The sequence below is a fragment of the Mastigoproctus giganteus genome, chromosome 13, assembly GCF_048544385.1.
Source record: "Mastigoproctus giganteus isolate SK-2022 chromosome 13, ASM4854438v1, whole genome shotgun sequence".
Classification (NCBI taxonomy): domain Eukaryota; kingdom Metazoa; phylum Arthropoda; class Arachnida; order Uropygi; family Thelyphonidae; genus Mastigoproctus; species Mastigoproctus giganteus.
Genome location: NC_143587.1, coordinates 108696997 through 108716209, shown reverse-complemented (window position 1 = coordinate 108716209; position 19213 = coordinate 108696997). Strand labels below are relative to the sequence as shown.

Sequence of the window (19213 nt, the reverse complement as noted above, 5' to 3'; positions counted from 1 at the left end):
ATTATATATGACCTTCCCCTCTTCCCCAAGAGTATCAGATATGAAACATAGTAATTTCATTTGTGTATGGTTTTAGTAAGAATATCAGTAAAATTTAGTAACAACATCAGCAATATTGCAGCTTCTCTCAATACATGCATGTCCCCAGTTACTGCAACATTCTTCAAGTGCAAATACTAGAGGCCTGTTGTGCATGCCCAGATGTGAATGCAAGTTAGTGGTATACCAATGAGTACCACAGAAGTCTAAAGCATCACCTAAAAAAAAAAATACTAAGTAGTCAGCTTGCAAAGGTTGACATTGTTATTCCAAAAGACTACTTGCTGGTCTCAATCACAGAGACTATTTCAGAATTGCAAAGTGCTTTTTGGCATGTGATTTTTACGGAATCTTGTTTTATATATAATGCACAAATCCTACTTTTTTAATAAATGATGCAGAATCTGACTAACCTTATTATATGTTCTATGCATCCACATACAGCTGGTTCACTAATGTTTCTTTATATTATCAGCCACCTACAATCAGCTTTCCTGTTCACCAGCCTCCTGATGTTTTGAATTTTCAGCTACTTGAACCTTCAGTATTTCCTTGGCCTCCTGCAAGGTGATCTGATTGAGGTGTATAAGGCTTGAATGGATTGAGCAAACTAAATGCTGACATGATTCTTCCTCGTGCTCAGATTAGACACCTAAAGGGACATAAATTCTAACTGAGGAAAGACAGTTTTAGAATAGATGTGCGGGAATTTGCCTTTACCCAGCGGGTGGTTGATTGCTGGAACAAGCTTCCATTGTCATTATGGAAGTTGACAGCGTAAATAAATTTAAGGCAGAACTAGACAAACTTTTGGAGTGAATGGATGGGTGAAATGGTAAGTTTTTTTTTTTTTTGGCTGATGCTGTATAAGTTTGCTTTCTTGCATCATATACCTCTAATAATGCTAATATTTTTTTGTGGAATTGTATTAACTTAATTATATTATATTAACATGCTTGCAGTCTTTACTCACATATGCATAAAATGGCACTAGGAGTGATGTGCCACAATGCATATCTGAGTTCAAAATACACCCAAGTGCTGTGCTGTAAATGTAAAGGCACATGAAATTAACAACTACTCTGAACTGGTACACTGACTAAATGGTTTGCAGTAATGCTTGGCTTTTGTTTATAGACTTGGCACAAAGTTTTATTTTTTTATTTAATTTTATTATTTTTAATTTTATTATTTTCCTCTTGTGTTGACGTTAGTTTATGTATGTGAATAAACTTTTTATAAAATTTTAAGATTTGTTCTGATGTACAGCTCAGCATAAAAGTTAGCATTTTCTTTTAACAATGAATTGCAAGCTTTTAATTTTAAACCGTTAAATATGAATTTTTGGAATGTTGATTTTTTTAACATTCCAAAAATTACAGCACACTGAACGGTTCTCTCATAAGTAGCATCGAACATGTTAATGGAAAGCTAGCTGTTGAGTGAAGTGGGGGGAGAGAGAGAGAGGGGGGGTTTCTATATATATATATATATATATATATATATATAAGGTCAGTGGTGTGTTACAACTTCATGGGGCCCCAAGGGAAACTGAAATTTGGAAAGCTCCATCCAAAGAAAAAACTAATAAAGAACATTTTCAATTTAATTTTATTTTGACAAAAAAACAAACAAATTATATGACATAAGAACTAAATATAAAATTTCATCAAAGTCGGTAAAACCATTTTTGAAAAAAACATAATTTTCAAATTAATCTTCGAGTTCATTGACCTTGGCAGTTTCCGATAAAAATAATTTAAAAATATTAGTGAAAAACAGCAATGAGTTTGAAACAGTGATTCTGGGCCCCCCCCCCCCTCCGATCAGGGTCCTAGGCTTTTTTTCCCTATAGGATAATGTGCCACTGTATATGGTTGGAGTGGAAGCAAATTAGAAGATAAAACTTTTCACTTGCAGCTGGCCAGAACACTTGTAAGCAAGGCCATCAGTATAATTGTTATCAAAATAAATAGTATTTGCAATTTGTGCTATTTTAATTGGCTTATGCAAAAGGAAAGTATTTATTACTGTTTTTGAAATTAGTTTATTACTGTTTTTTCAATTGTGAAATTCTATTGGACATAGAATTTTAAAAATGCAATCTTTTAATACATCTTTACAGTATGTTTCAGGCATTAAGCACCTTGCAATAAGAACGAACACGCGCGCACGTGCACGCGACGCTGATTACTGTACCAGCTAAGAAAGTGGATGAATAATGGTGAATTTTAATAAAGCCAAGGATAGTGTGTGGATGCAACAACTAACTGAACAATGAGTTGTAAAGAATGGCCTTTCCACCTTCCAAGCTTTGAGTTAAGGTGTGAAAGAAACAAAACTCACATGCATTAGAAATGACTTCTATGAAGTAAAACAGCATGATTAAAGATTCTTAGAATTTAGTGTCTATTATCCCTTTACCAAGACCAAAATCAAGAGAAAGGAGGATTATATATTGAGGTTTATTTCTCCTTGGCACTTTAAAAAAAGCAATATAAACAGGAAAGCATTTAAACAGGAGCATTATGGCAAGAGTTTACTGGATATATATATATATATATATATATATATATATGTGAGGTAAAAGTTAGGTAAAAGTAATAAAAATAAATAGATATGGCTATGTAGCTATCATTAGAGGCAGCAAATGCACATCCTCCACATGATGCCTTTCCCTTCCCTGTTTGTTTATTTATATTATTTTGCGTTTCATTTCGCTCTGCATTCACGTCTTTTGGAACTGGTACCTTCAAGGGCGGTACCGCTAAATTATTTATAATTGGCATTATTTAAATTTATATCGTTTTTTATTAATTGGGTTTAATGACTTAATTGACTAAATTATATAGGGGATTATCGACTACCTTTTTGTCCTATTATCTCTACTTTCCCTTCCCTGTTTGTTTATTTATATTATTTTGCGTTTCATTTCGCTCTGCATTATTGCCGTACTACTGGCTGATGATTTTATCTAAATATCATATTTATTTTAATTATCAGATATATATATATATATATATATATATATATATATATATATATATATATATATACATAACAGCTGTATATATATATATATATCCAGTCCACATTTCCGTAGCCGAGTGGGCAGGAGCGGGAGTGCAGTAGCACACGCTCTTTGAGTAGACTGGGGTTCAAGCCCCTGAATGCTGAATACGGTCGATCTGCCAACCCGCACTGGACCAGCGTGGCAGATTATGGTCCATTTCCCTCAGCATGAATTGTTGAGGAGGCTTCCATCCTGCAGTGGGTTGATAATGGCTGCACTTTACTTTTTTACATAACAGCTTCCAATTATATGGTGCTCTAAGTTTGAAAATAGATACTATCTTGGTGGGGCAATGAATGCAAATTCCATATAACCAAATTAATAATTGCTTTGTAAAATATTTTCTATAAGAGCAGAAATTACCTTTCTTGCCACCATCCCAGAAAATCAAAAATCAATCGTTTCAATTTCATGAACAAAGAAAGTACACAGTAGCCACCAGGCTTCTTTTGAATCATGCTCTCCTTGCTTTTTATACCAAGATCATAGATAAATGATAATGGACTAATTTCTAAAAAGTCTAACTGTAAATACATATAAAACAAATAAAAGGATTAAAATAATACAATAAATATAATAATAATAAAAAAATATATATATCATTATTATAGTGATAGTATAATATGTACTATATAGGTACTGAATATGTATTTAAACATAGGCATAACAGTATACAGTGGGCCATATGGCCAAAAGAACTTATAAAAGGACTTATTATATATATTATATTAAAGGAGGCAGCAAAGGAAATATGCAAACCCCTAGCCATAATTATGAGAGCTTCTTTGGACTCAGGGGAGGTACCCATAGACTGGAGATGTGCAAATGTAACCCCAATTCACAAAGGAGGATCAAAGGCTGACACAAGTAATTATAGACCTGTTAGTTTAACTTCTGTTCCAGGTAAATTAATGGAGGCACTGGTTAAAGAAGCACTGCAGGATCATCTAGACAAGAATTCAGTTATAGCTCAGACGCAGCATGGTTTTGTTAAGGGCAGGTCTTGCCTGACCAATTTGATTGGATACTATGATGTAGTCACAAAAGAACTGGATGCAGGGAATAACTTTGATATTATATATTTGGATCTTAGAAAGGCTTTTGATACTGTTGCACAAGGAAGACTGCTGCACAAATTGGAGCAGTGTGGCACTGGAGGCAAATTGCTGCTATGAATAAGGGGATGGTTGAGTGGCAGAAGACAGAGAGTGGTAATCAATGGACACTGCTCAAAGTGGACTAATGTTATTAGTGGAGTTCCTCAAGGTTCAGTGTTGGGTCCATTGTTGTTTTCGGTGTTTATGAATGATATTGATGATGGGATATCAAGTTTAATGTCTAAGTTTGCAGATGATACAAAGGTTGGCAGGGTCGTTAAGGACACTACTGACGCTATGCTGCTGCAACAGGATCTGGAAAGGTTGAACAGATGGGCTGAGAGGTGGCAAATGAAGTTTAACATTGACAAATGTAAAGTACTACATATGGGTAACAGTAACCCCAGAGCAATGTATCAACTCTGCGGTACTACACTGACAGTGGTGGAGAATGAAAAGGACCTGGGGGTAATTGTGCAGGCAGATATGAAGTTCTCTGAGCAGTGCAGACGAGCTGCAAGAGTAGCTCATGGTGTCTTGTCAATGATATACAGGAATTTTTCTAGCAGGGATAAGGAGGTGATTATTCCCTTGTATAAGGCAATGGTTAGGCCACATCTTGAGTACTGTATACAGGTCTGGAGGCCTCATTTCAAGAAGGATGTAGAGCTGCTGGAACGGGTACAGAGAAGGGCAACAAGATTAGTAAATGGAACAAAGGGTTGCTCTTACGAAGAAAGGCTTAAGTTTTGCAAATTACAGAGTCTGGAGACTAGGCACCGGCGAGGTGATCTGATAGAGGTGTATAAGGCTTTGAATGGTTTGAGCATGCTCAATGCCAATGGGATTCTTCATCTTTCTCAGAATAATCACCTGAGAGGGCATAAATTCAAATTGAGGAAGGACGGATGTCGAATAGATGTGCGGAAATTTGCCTTTGGCCAGCGGGTGGTTGGTTGGTGGAACCGACTTCCATCACTTGTTGTTGAAGTTGATAGCCTAAACAAATTTAAAGCTCAACTGGACAGGTATTTCGAACGAACGGAGGGGTGAAATGGGAGAGGGTTTTTTTTTTTTTTTTTGGCTGATGCTGAATAAGCTTGCTTTCTTGCATCATATGCCTCTACTAATGCTAATGCTAATGCTAAAGACTAAGATTGCCTGTGTTGGTCTACATTGCGATACCCTAGAAATAAATAATATAGAATACAATAATGATTATCTAGCTAATTATTGATATATAGATACATTGAATTTAAATTTTTCAAGGGTTAACCCCATTCAATATATCCCATCAATAATTAGCAAGTCTATCTGTTTCTGATTGCTATCTGCCTGTTTAACTAGGTCCAATTAATAATCATAAAGACGATTTTTGCTAAACTTTAAATTTAAATTTAACAGCAAACAGGCAAGATAACAGCTAGTCCGACAGACAATTTAGAAACGAATATACAGAATATTATACAGAAAATAGAGGGCCAACCATAATTTTCATTTCAGTTGTGGTGATATTATTTGATTTATACAAAGGGTACTAGGAAAGTTTTGCAATATGACGCAACAATGAATCACAGGAAGCTGCTTGTTGCTGCATGTTGAGACATGTTCATACGTGCATAGTAGCCGCCGCGCCAAGTCGATGGGCTCAGTTATTCATTAGTAGTGAGAGTGTAAAGTGCTTGCGATGGCATCGTGGTCACGAAATGAGATAAGGACAGTTTTGCGGTATAATTTCGTGCGTGGTTTAACCATAGACCAGTGCTTAGAAGAAATGACTCTTGCACTAGATGATGATTGTCCACATCGTACAACGATATTCAGGTGGTATAGCGAATTCCAAAGGGGAAATTTCACTCTGGAGGATTCTGAGAGGCCGGGAAGGCCACGAACGTCAGTTACGGAGGAAAACGTTACTGCTGTGAGGAAAATGCTTGACGAAAACAGGCGAGTGACCTACCAACAGATAGAGGATACTTTGGGCCTAAATGCACCAGCAATTCGTTCGATTCTGCAAGATCATTTGCACGTGAAGAAACTTTGTTCTCTCTGGGTGCCGCATCAACTGACTGAAGAGCAGATGACACGACGTGTGACTTCGTGCCGGGAGATGTTAAAAAAGTTTGATAAGGGACAATCTCGGTATGTGAACAACATCGTGACAGGTGACGAGACTTGGCTGTACTATTACGATCTGCCGACCAAGGCTCAAAACAAAGTTTGGGTCTTTGATGATGACGACACACCCGTAATTGTCAGAAAATCCCGATCTGTAAAGAAGAAAATGATAGCTGTATTTTTCAAATCGAGTGGAATTGTGGAACGTGTCGTTTTGGACATGCAGAAGACAGTCACAGCTAAGTGGTATACTGAACAATGCCTGCCTAAAGTCATTGGATCTATGAAGAACCTGCGGCCAAAGTCAAGAATGGACACCTGGTACCTCCATCATGAAAATGCTCCAGCTCACCACGCCAAAGCCTGCACCGAATATTTGACCACGACAGGACTGAAACTTCTCGAGCACCCTCCCTACAGTCCAGACCTTGCTCCCTGCGACTTTGCACTGTTCCCGCATGTGAAAATGAAGCTAAAAGGGAGGCGGTTTTCCAGTGATGAGGACCTTCTACGGGCTTGGGACAACGAGTGTGCTTTACTCCCTAGTGAAACTTGGCAGAACTGGTTTAAAGATTGGTTTCGGAGGATGGAGAGGTGTATTGAATGTAGAGGAAATTACTTTGAAAAAATTAAATAAACAAAGCTGTATTACAAAACTTTCCTAGTACCCTTTGTATATGTACAAAAGAAAGCTACTACTGACATAAGGAGAAAGGAAGTAAGGATAAGTATAGTAATAATACCTCAATTTACTATACTTTTACTTTTTAAATTACTATACTTATCCTTACTTCCTTTCTCCTTATGTCAGCAGAAGTAGCTTTCTTTTGCACATATATAAATCAAATAATATCACCACAACTGAAATGAAAATTATGGTTGGCCCTCTATTTTCTGTATAATATTTTGTATATTCGTTTCTAAGCTATCTGTCGGGCTAGCTGTTATCTTGCCTGCTTGCTGTTAAATTTAAATTTAAAGTTTAGCAAAAATCGCCTTTATGACTATTAATTGGACCTAGTTAAACAAGCAGATAGCAATCAAAAACAGATAGCCTTACTAATTATTGATGGGATATATATTGAATGGGGTTAGCCCTTGAAAAAGTTCCATTAAATGTATCTATATATCAATAATTAGCTACATAATCATTATTGTATTCTATATTATTTATTTATATTATATTACTGCTAATTATATGTTTATTTCTAGGGTATGGCAATGTAGACCAACACAGGCAATCTTAGTCTTTATAAGTTCTTTTGGCCATATGGCCCGCTGTATACTATTATGCCTATGTTTAAATACATATTCAGTACCTATATAGTACATATTATACTATCACTATAATAATTAGATTAGAGACTGATGTAATGTTCAATCTACTATTGATGGCATTAATCTGATCTGACATAACTTTTACATTAATCCCAATTTTCATAATAGATTTAATACATATATATATATATATATATTTATATGATGTGCCTTTCGATGTAAGCCTCATTCAGTAATGACATTATGGTAATATTGATTATTATGTTGATTGTTTATTTTTTTAATATTGGAATTGGTATGACTTAGCTATACAGTGGAATCTCGTTAATAAAAAGGTCAAGGGACTTAAATTTTCACGTTTTGTAATTAAGAGATTTGTAGTAACAAGGTCCCCCAAAAGTGTCAAAATTTTACAGTTTTTTCTTTTCTTTTTGGTACATACTAAGATGTTTATCTAAGAATAATAGTAAATAATAATAATATCAAAAATAAATTAATAAAATAAAATAAAACAAAAGCCTTATCTAACAATACAGTAATAGGAATAACATATTTTTTAAAGATTTTATTTTATTTGTAAGATAAACTAAGAGAAAAGTAATATTAACAGAAATGAAAATATTGTACAATATATACTGTATTTTGATATATACAATATTTTAGCATCACAGTAAAAAGAATTAATCTTGATATAAAAGGAGACATACAAACCATTAACTTTTTAATAAATTAATCTAATTTAAAGAAAGAATCCAATGTTGTTTGCACAGTTTTTGTCTTATATGCATTTTTAACTACAGCACAGACGTTATTAAATGCAATAGCTGTTTCTTTATGAACATTACTGCAGGCCAACACATTCTCTATTATGCTCAATGCATTTGGGCATCTTTTTTAGGTGGTAGTGTGTGTGCACTTCACTTTCTCTGTCTGGTAACAAAAACATCATCGTTTTGTTTGGTACCCAGCAGCTCTTCTGGTGTTGGCATTGCAATGGTAGCAACTTCATCATCCACCTTCACAAACTCTTCAAATTCGCCAACAAAATCCATATGCTTCTTCAAATTCCTCCATTCCTCACTGTTGCTATCACATTCATCTGCTAGACCATGTTTTTTGATGATGTTCTCTCCAAAGCCACTCTTTCTGAAGCAGTTGATTATTACACTTGATGTAATACTTTCCCAAGCAATAACAAGATTACGGATAGCATCCAAGACATTCCAATTTGGCTGCAAATTGTTCCCTCCTTCTATGTTGTGGATCAAGTACTTTATCAGGCGGGCTCTATATGCTCTCTTGAGGTTAAAAATTATACCTTGATCCAGTGGTTGCATTAAACTGGTAGTATTGGGGGATAAAAACAACAGCCGTATAATATTTGTCAACTTAAATGTCTCAGCAGAATGTGCTGTACAACAGTCTTGAATCATAAAAATATTCCTTTTTTCTGAAGCCATTCTTCTGTCCAATTTGATAACCAAGGCTGAAAAATTTTGACCGTAAGCCAAGCGCTTCTATTGGCCTCATAATCACAGGGAAGTTGGTTAACTGCTTTAAAACATCCTGGCTTGGAAAACTTACCAATCACAAGTGGGCTTAGTTTTGTACTGCCATTTGAATTGCAGCATAAGAGAACAGTGAGCCTTTGTTTACTTAATTTTCCACTATGACAAGACTCTCCTCGAACAGAAAATGTTTTGTTTTGTTTTGCAGCAAATTATAAAATAAACCTGTAACATTTATTTTATAATTAAAACCTGTCTCGACAAGATTAAAAATATCCTTTGCCTCATATTTTTCAAGGATGGGCCATACAAAACACAATCAGTCTGTAGCCTTTTCTAAGTTGACTAATCCAGACTCACTGCAAACATTTCGCGAAACCAAGTTATTCCTGTCTTTAAATCTTTGGAGCCAGCCACTGCTGCATTTGAAGTCACTAATCCCATATTGCTGAGCGAAATAATTTGTCTTTTCTTGCAAAATCAAACCTGATATTTTCGAATTAGATGCACGCATTTGTTGGTACCACTTGAAAAGTTTTGTTTCAAGCTCCTCGTGTTTTGCATCATGAATTCGTTTCCTGTTTTTCATTATTGCTCCAATGTCACACACTTCTTCAAGTCTTTTTCAGTTTTTCAGTATTGTAGATAAAGTAGGTAAAGGGATGTTGTATTCCTTTGCAATGTCCATTTTGCTTCTTTCCATCCTATCAGCCTCTTGTATAATTTTTAATTTAATTTCCAGGCTTAATTCTGTCTGTCTACATTTTGCTGCCATAACACTGCTAGATAATATTTAATATAAACAAATTTTAAATTAATTTAAAGACACAAGTTCCAAAAAAGATATCAGCTCAGATAAAATGGCACAAAAAATAGATTGCTGTATATTATTATTATTAGTTACATGGTGCAAGGAAGCCTGAGGCTTATGCTGCACCAGCCAAAAAAGTTACCCTGAGAGAGAGAGAGAGAGAGAGAGAGAGAGAGAGAGAGAGAGAGAGAGAGAGAGAGAGAGAGAGACGGAAATCACCAAGAAAGAGAAGGATGATGATATCCAGCTCAGGACCCTGGGTGTGCCAAGCCTATACTCACCAGATGTGAGCCCCTGGAGCAGATATGATAGCAAAGGACTCTTTGAACTGGGGTAACAATTGCAACTGACATTATTCCCGTGGAGTGCGAGGGAGTGCATGTAAACAACTTAGAAAAACTTTTTATTCTTTTGTTAATTTAACAACTCATCCTTCAGAAAGATGTTTTTCAGACTGCACTTGACATTGTAGCTACCATGAACTGCTTTTGTTTACACAAAACTAATTTCTAACAAGTCAGTGCCATCCATCGGGAAGTAGGGAGACAGGTGGCTGGGGGCAATAATCGGATCGCTTTGCCAAGATCTGTATTAAACATACAAAATGACAATATTTATTTCTCATGAGGTGAAAAAGAACTTTGACCGAAATTTTGTAATAAATGAATATATTTACATAGAAAAGCCTATCCTTTTGCAGGAGAATGGTATGTGCTTCATATAAATGAGTACTTTGTATAAACGAGATTTTACTGTATATATATTGGGAGGTTAGGGGCCTTAGTAGGTTATGGTTACACCTTTTTCTTAAGCTTTATAGTTTGAAATAACAATAAATCTCGTATTTTTGCAGGGTCCGGTCCTGTCCTGTCCTGAATTTATCTAAATTATTTGGATATTAGTGTTAATTCTGCCTATATATATTACACACACACACACACACACACACACACACACACACACACACACACACACACACACACACACACACACACACACACACACACACACACACACACACACACATATTTTTTTGACACTGTGTTAAGAAAATTACAAATAATTACAATATGAAATGATGTTTGGTAGAACACTATTGCAAATGAAATATTCAACCCTGCTCTGTGTTCATGGAAAAACAAGGGAACAGCAATATTTATTTATAGCTATGCTGTTGCATACAGTATAACTGTACATGAAGTTGTAAATCTTATCAAGGAAAAAGAAAAACAGGAAGAGTTTTCTTTAAATTCAGACTTTACACTTAAAATTAAATTTCACTGTCTTGTGTAATTGATTGGTCAGGAGCAAGAGCACAGTCACTCTTTGAGTGGACTATGGTTCAAATTCATGACTGCTAAATTTGATTAACAATTGTATTCATGCTTTATTGTAAAGTTCTCTAATCTGGTAGTTGTGCCTGATTATAAATAAGAACATTAAGATACAGTAATAGAATTGTTTATCAGGGTAGAATATTTCCAAACATTAACATACCTAAGTTTTTTTTAGGTGGATTTCTGCTTTAATTATCTGTTAGACCACAACCGATTATGATTGCTTTAAAAAAGAAGTCACTCTTCAGATTTTCCTATTTAGAAATGCTGAGTCAAAGTTTTAATTATAACAATGGCTCTGCTTTATAAACTCAGCTCTTAAGAACATTTACAAAGTATCAGCAGAAAGAGATTGTCTAATATATTTTTTTTTCTCCAACCTCACTGAATATCCCCTCATACTCCTAATACAAAAGGCTATTAAAATCCCAAGCACGACTTGAGATGATTTGTTATATTTCACATTTCCTACAGCACTTGTCTGAAAAAGAAAGAACTGATCTACCAATGATGAATTCTAAATGGGAAGGCTTCAGGGACTTAATCTTGGAGGGTACTAGGCTTTTCATACCAAATAAGAAATACTGTTCAAGATTTAGGCCTAAATGAATGTCAGATGAATTAATGAGGCTCATGGCAGAGAAGAGAAATGCATGAGATGCATATATATTATCAGGCAACAAAGAAGCCTACGGAAGATATAAGCTAGACAGTAATCAAGTCACAAAGGAGGTTAGGCAGGCAAAAGCAGATTACAAGAAATCTTTGGCAAAGGATGTAAAGAAAAACAGCAAACGGTTTTTTACTTATGTAAACTCAAGAAGGAAAGAAATGAATTAGATTGGACCACTTAACATAGATGACTATTGATGATCATGCTCAGGTAGCTGATAAACTGAACGAGTATTTTGCATCTACATTCACACATGAGGAGTTATTCAAGGAGGGGAATGCCAGAAGTTTATCAAACTCTAACAGGGAGCTAAGTTATTTTTAATAACTGAGAGCAAAGTGGAGAAATTGTTGAAATTGAACTGGGGTGGATGGGATCTATCCAGTTATAATAAAGGAGGCAGCAAAGTAAATAAGCAAATCCTTAGCCATAATTATAAAAGTTTCCTTGGACTCAGGGAAGGTCCCCATAGACTGGGGATGTGCAAATGTGTCCCCAGTTCACAAAGAGAGATCAAGCAGTGACACGAGAATTACAGACCTATTAGTCTAACTTCTGTTCCAGGGATAATAATGGAGTCACTGGTTAAGGAAGCGATGCAGGATCATCTGGACAAGACTGCAGTTATAGTTCAGACACAGCATGGCTTTGTTAAGGGGAAGACTTGTCTGACAAATTTGAGTGCATACTATGATGTGGTCACAAAGGAACTGGATGAAAAGAATAATTTTGATATCATATACTTAGATTTTAGGAAAGCTTTTGATTCTGTGGCACATGGAAGATTACTGTACAAATTGGAGCATTATGGCATTAAGAGCAGGTTGCTACAATGGATAAAAGGATGGTTGAGTGGGAGAAGACAGAGAGTGGTTATCAATGGACACTGCTCTTCGTGGACTAATGTAATCAGTGGAGTCCCCCAGGGTTTGGTGTTGGGCCCATTGTTGTTTTCGGTATTTATTAATAATATTGATGAAGGTATATCGGGGTTAATGTCTAAGTTTCCAAATGATGATACGAAGATTGGCAGGGTTGTTAATGACAGTAATGATAGTATGTACTGTAACAGGATTGGGAAAAGTTGAGCAGATAGGTTGAGAGGTGTAAACTGAAGTTTAACATTGACAAATGTAAAGTACTGCATATGATTAGCAGTTACACCAGATTAATGTACCAACTGGGCAGTACTACACTCAGGGAAGTGGAGAATGAAAAGGATAATTGTGGTAATTGTGCAAGCATATATGAAGTTTTCTGAGCAGTGCAAAAAGGCTGCAAAGGTAGCTCATGGTGTCTTGTTAATGATATACAGAAATTTTGCTAGCAGGGATAAGGGGGTGATTGTCCCATTGTATAAGGCAATGGTTAGGCCACACCTTGAGTACAGTATACAGGGTTGGAGGCCTGATGTTAGGAAAGATGTAGAGCTGCTGGAACGAGTACAGAGAAGGTCAACAAGGTTGTTGAGTGGAATAAAGGGTTGGTGTTACCAAGAAAGGCTTAAGTTCTACAAACTGCAGCTTCTGGAAATAGGTACCTGCAAGATAATCTAATTGAGGCCTTGAATGGATTGAGCAGGCTCAATGCTGACGAGATCCTTACACTCGCTCAGATTACTCACCTAAGGGGACTTAAATTCAAATTGAGGAAAGACAATTGTACAATAGATGTGCAGGCCTTTTGCCACCAGGTGTTGATAGTTGGAACAGAGACTTCCATCTGTTGTAGTGGAGGTCAGCGACTTAAACAAGTTCAAGGCAGAACTAGAGAAATATTTGGAGCTAGTGGATGGGTGAAATGGGGATTGTTTTTTTTTTTTTTTTTTTTTTTGGCTGATGCTATATAAGCTTACTTTCTTGCATCATGTGCCTTTACAAATGCTGTTACAATAAACCCATTATCAGAACTCCTTGAACCAACTTCGTATATATTGGCTAATAGACTGTGTGCCTATGTATAGCAGTACAGTATCTTTGAGAATTAATTATTAATTGCAACCTAAAGGAGTAACCTCTCATGAGGGACTGAGTCAAATGCTTAGCTGAAATCCACGTAAACAATGTTGAAATTATTTCCTATATCCAGCTCATGAGTGACAGTATCAAAATACTTACTTGGTTGATTAAATATGATTTTCCTTTTAAAAAACTATACTGCATTTCCTTCAAAATTATATTTCTAACTAAATGATCCAGCATTTCACTCTTGATCATTGCTCTCATGATTTCCAACTTCTATCACCTTCTACAATGACAGATGGAAGTCTGTTCCAGCAATCAACCACCTGCTCGCAAAAGGCAAACCTCCGCACATCTATCCTACAACTGTCTTTCCTCAATTTGAATTTATGCCCTCTCAGGCGTTTATTTTAAGAAGAGGAAGAATCCCATCGCCATTCAGCATACTCAAACCATTCAAAGCCTTATACACCTCAATTAGATCACCTCACAGGTGCCTAGTTTCCAGAGACTGTAATTTGCAAAACTTTCTTTGTAAGAGCAATCCTTTGTTCCTTTCACTAATCTTGTTGCCCTTCTATCTCTGTACTCGTTCCAGCAGCTCTATATCCTTCTTGAAATGAGGCCTCCAGACCTGTATACAGTACTCAAGGGGACATAAATTCAAATTGAAGAAAGACAATTGTACAATAGATGTGCAGGCCTTTTGCCACCAGGTGTTGATAGTTGGAACAGAGATTTCCATCTGTTGTAGTAGCCTGACCATTGCCTTATACAAGGGGATAATCACCTCCTTATCCCTGCTAGAAAAATCCCTGTATATAATTGACAAGACACCATGAGCTACTCTTGCAGACCGTCTGCACTGCTCAGAAAACTTCTTATCTGCCTGCACAATTACCCCCAGGTCTTTTTCACTCTCTACTGATGTCAGTGAAGTACCACACAGTTGATAGGTTACTCTGGGGTTACTGCTTCCCATATGCAGTACTTTACATTTGTCAATGGTAAACTTCAGTTGCTACCTCTCAGCCCATCTGCTCGACTTTTCTAGATCCTCTTGCAGCAGCATACTGTCATTAACCACTGCCAACCTTCGTATCATCTGATATACCATCATCAATTATGGCTAAGATTTGCTTACTTCCTTTGTTGCGTCTCTAATATAACTGGATAGATCCCATCTACCCCAGATGCCTTTCTTATGTTTATCTTCAACAATTTCTCCTCCACTTTGCTCTTAGTTATTACAAAATCATCTAGTTCACTGCCAGAATTTGATTCACCTCTGGCATTACCCTCCCTGAATATATCCTCATGTGTGAATGTAGACGCAAAATTCTCATTTAGTTTGTTAGCTACCTGAGCAGGATCATCAACAGTTGAACCATCAATATCAAGTGGACCAATCTGTTTCATCCCCTTAATCCTAGAGTTTACATAAGTAAACAACTCTTTACTGTTTTTCTTTACATCCTTTGCCAAAGATTTCTCGTAATCTGCCTTTGCCTGCCTAAACTCCTTTGTGACTTGGTTACAAACCAGCTTATATCTATCATAGGCTTCCTTCCATGTCACCTGTTAATTTATATGTATCTCATGCATTTTTCTTCTCTGCCACGTCTCATTAGTTCATCTGACATCCATTTAGGCTTAAACCTTGAAAAATATTTCTTAGTTGGTATGAAAAGCATATTAGCTTCCAAGTTTAATTCTTTGAATGCTTCCCATTTTGAATTTGCTGTTGTTAACAAAATCAGTTAGTCCCACCATATAGAATTTAAATACTGTCTCAGACCACTTTTGCTTTTGTAAAGATGTAGTCATCTTTACAAAAGCAAAAACTCTTCCCTTTACCCCTGATGGTAACTACTTCTTTGAGAAAATCCCACATCAGCACAGAGTGATTACTACCACCTAGTGGTTCCTTTATCTGCAGATACTTAATGCATGAAGAATCACTACTGATTCTTCATGCATTAAGCTTCATGCTTGATCTGATTATACTGATAATCAGATCAAGAGTATTACTAGCTCTAGTTGCCTCCCAAACAGGCTGCTATAGAAAACAGTCATCCAATAAATCCACAAAAGCCTTGCTAGTGTGTGAGTGACCAACCCACAAATTCCAGTCAATATCTCGGAAATTAAAATCCCACGGTATAAGACACTATAATTTACTGGCCCACTCTATTTCTCTATACAGTTGTTTATTATACTCATCAGAGTCATTAGGCCTATAACCAACTCCTACTTCCAAATTTGTTTTTGCAGTGCTTATGTCACAACAAACTGACTCGACACTGCAATATCCAGCCATGTCGACTGGCTGTACTTCCTTGGATTTTATGTGTTTCTTAACTAATAGCATAACCCTTTCTCCCTTCTTTTCCTGTCTATCCTTCCTATACACATTGTAATCCCCAAATTCTATTTCCCAATTCCTTATATCTGTGTGACACCATGTCTATGATATCCCAACAATATCTGCCTTTGATGTTTTTATGAATACCTCCAATTCATCAAATTTATTTAACAAACTCCTAGCAGTGGTGTACATGCAAGTACACATGCACCTGTTCCTATTCTTAGCTACCCTAACACAGCCCGTGTATTTACTTGTTCCGCAATGACTCCCAGCAGTCTCTGAAATCCCTTGCACCTTGTTTTCCAGGCTGCTGCTCATTCCAATAGAAGCAATGTAAGAAATACTTTCACTTCTGCCAGCGGCTACTGTTAATCTATTAGTCCGTGTATCTTCCAAAGCTAGCAGTTTTCTGACCCACCTAACACTGCCTTGATAGCATCAGCAAATATTCTTGCACCCATTCTATTTAAATATATCCCACACCTGTAGAAGCAGTCTCTCCTGTTATGATGCACACACCAGGTTGAGAAAAATTCTACCCCTTGAGCCTTGCACAATCTCTCGAGGGCCAAATTGATCGACAAGGCTTTCATCATATAGTTCCTCCTATTGTGTCTGGGCAGAATTGCAGACACTTTCAAATTCAACCATAACTCTGATCTTGGTTACAGAATCTTGATCTGTAACCAAGTTACAAAGGAGGTTAGGCAGGCAAAGGCAGATTACGAGAAATCTTTGGCAAGGGATGCAAAGAAAAACAGCAAAGAGTTCTTTACTTATGTAAACTCTAGAAGGAAGGGGATGAATCAGATTGGTCCACTTGATATCGATGGGTCAACTGTTGATGATCCTGCTCAGGTAGCTAACAAACTAAATTAATATTTTGCATCGACATTCACACATGACGAGTTATTCAGCGAGGAGAATGCCAGAGGTGTATTCAACTCTGGCAGTAAGCTAGACAATCTTGCAATAACTGAGAGTAAAGTGGAGGAGAAATTGTTGTAGATAAACACAAGAAAGGCACCTGGGGTGGATGGGATCTATCCAGTTATATTAAAGGAGGCAGCAAAGCAAGTAAGCAAACCCTTAGCCATAATTATGAGAGCTTCTTTGGACTCAGGGGAAGTACCCATGGACTGGAGATGTGCAAATGTGACCTCAATTCACAAAGGAGGATCAAAGGGCGACACAAGTAATTATAGACCCGTTAGTTTAACTTCTGTTCCCGGAAAATTAATGGAGGCACTGGTTAAAGAAGCACTGCAGGATCATCTAGACAAGATTTAAGTTATAGCTCAGACACAGTATGGTTTTGTTACGGGGAAGTCTTGCCTGACCAATTTGATTGGATACTATGATGCAGTCACAAAAGAACTGGATGCAGGGAATAACTTTGATATTATATACTTGGATCTTAGAAAGGCTTTTGATACTGTTGCACATGGAAGACTGCTGCACAAATTGGAGCAGTGTGGCATTGGAGGCAAATTGCTGCTATGGATAAAGGGGTGGTTGAGGGGGAGAAGACAGAGAGTGGTATTCAATGGACACTGCTCATCGTGGACTAATGTTATTAGTGGAGTCCCTCAGGGTTCAGTATTGGGTCCATTATTGTTTTCTGTATTTGTAAATGATATTGATGATGGTATATCAAGCTTAATGTTCAAGTTTGCAGACGATACGAAGGTTGGCAGGGTTGTCAAGGACACTACTGACACTATGCTACTGCAACAGGATCTGGAAAGGTTGAGGAGATGGGCTGAGAGGTGGCAAATGAAGTTTAACATTGACAAATGTAAAGTACTACATATGGGAAACAGCAACCCCAGAGCAACATACCAACTCTGTGGTACTACACCGACAGTTGTAGAGAATGAAAGGGACTCGGGGGTGGTTGTGCAGGCAGATATGAAGTTCTCTGAGCAGTGCAGACGGGCTGCAAGAGTAGCTCATGGTGTATTGTCAATGATATATAGGAATTTTTCTAGCAGGGATAAGGAGGTGATTATTCCCTTGTAAAAGGCAATGGTCAGGCCACACCTAGAGTACTGTATACAGGTCTGGAGGCCTCATTTCAAGAAGGATGTAGAGCTGCTGGAACGAGTACAGAGAAGGGCAACAAGATTAGTGAATGGAACAAAGGGGTGCTCTTACGAAGAAAGCCTTAAGTTTTGCAAATTACAGTGTCTGGAGACTAGGCACCAGCGAGGTGATCTGATAGAGGTGTATAAAGCCTTGAATGGTTTGAGCATGCTCAATGCTGATGGGATTCTTCCTCTTGCTCAGAATAATCATCTGAGAGGGCATAAATTCAAATTTAGGAAAGACAGATATAGGTTAGACGTGAGGAAATTTGCCTTTAGCCAGGGGGGGGGGGGTTGGTGGAACAGACTTCCATTACTTGTCGTGGAAGTTGATACCCTAAATAAGTTTAAGACTCAGCTGGACAGGTATTTCGAATGAATAGAGGGGTGAAGTGGAAGTGGTTATTTTTTATTTATTTTTTATTTTTTTTTGGCTGATGCTGCATAAGCTTGCTTTCTTGCATCAAATGCCTCTACTAATGCTAATGCTAACTCACGGCTTTTTTTCAACATTGACCTCTACTTGTTAAGTAATTCCGCCTGTCTCCTACTCTTAATATAATTATTGCCAACATGTACAACAATATCTACTTTTGTGCCATTAAAAGATGATATCTGCTCTACAACATCATCAAAGGACCAGGGCCTGGTCCAGAGTTCATCAAAGGAACAGGACTAGGGTATGTCTGCCTTGGCAGACATTCCCTGGTCCTGTTCCACCTATTGTTTTTACACAATGTGTTCCCCGTTTCCCTGACAATAGCGTCACCGAGAACTGTGGGACCAGCGCATTCTGCCTTGGAGGTTGCCCCTGTGTTGCATGATGTTCAAGTGCAAGCTCTGGTGTTGATGTGGGTAGCTGA

General features: G+C 37.1%; 1 protein-coding gene across 1 annotated transcript in view; it reads right to left on the bottom strand.

The window, feature by feature from the left end:
* LOC150076348 (phospholipase D1-like) overlaps positions 1–19213 on the bottom strand; it is a 601970-nt gene that overhangs the window by 452078 nt on the left and 130679 nt on the right. The window contains exon 8 of the mRNA XM_090387327.1: positions 3476–3636. Within this exon, the coding sequence (XP_090243453.1) occupies positions 3476–3636 (161 nt within the window). The remainder of the gene's footprint in view (positions 1–3475; positions 3637–19213) is intronic.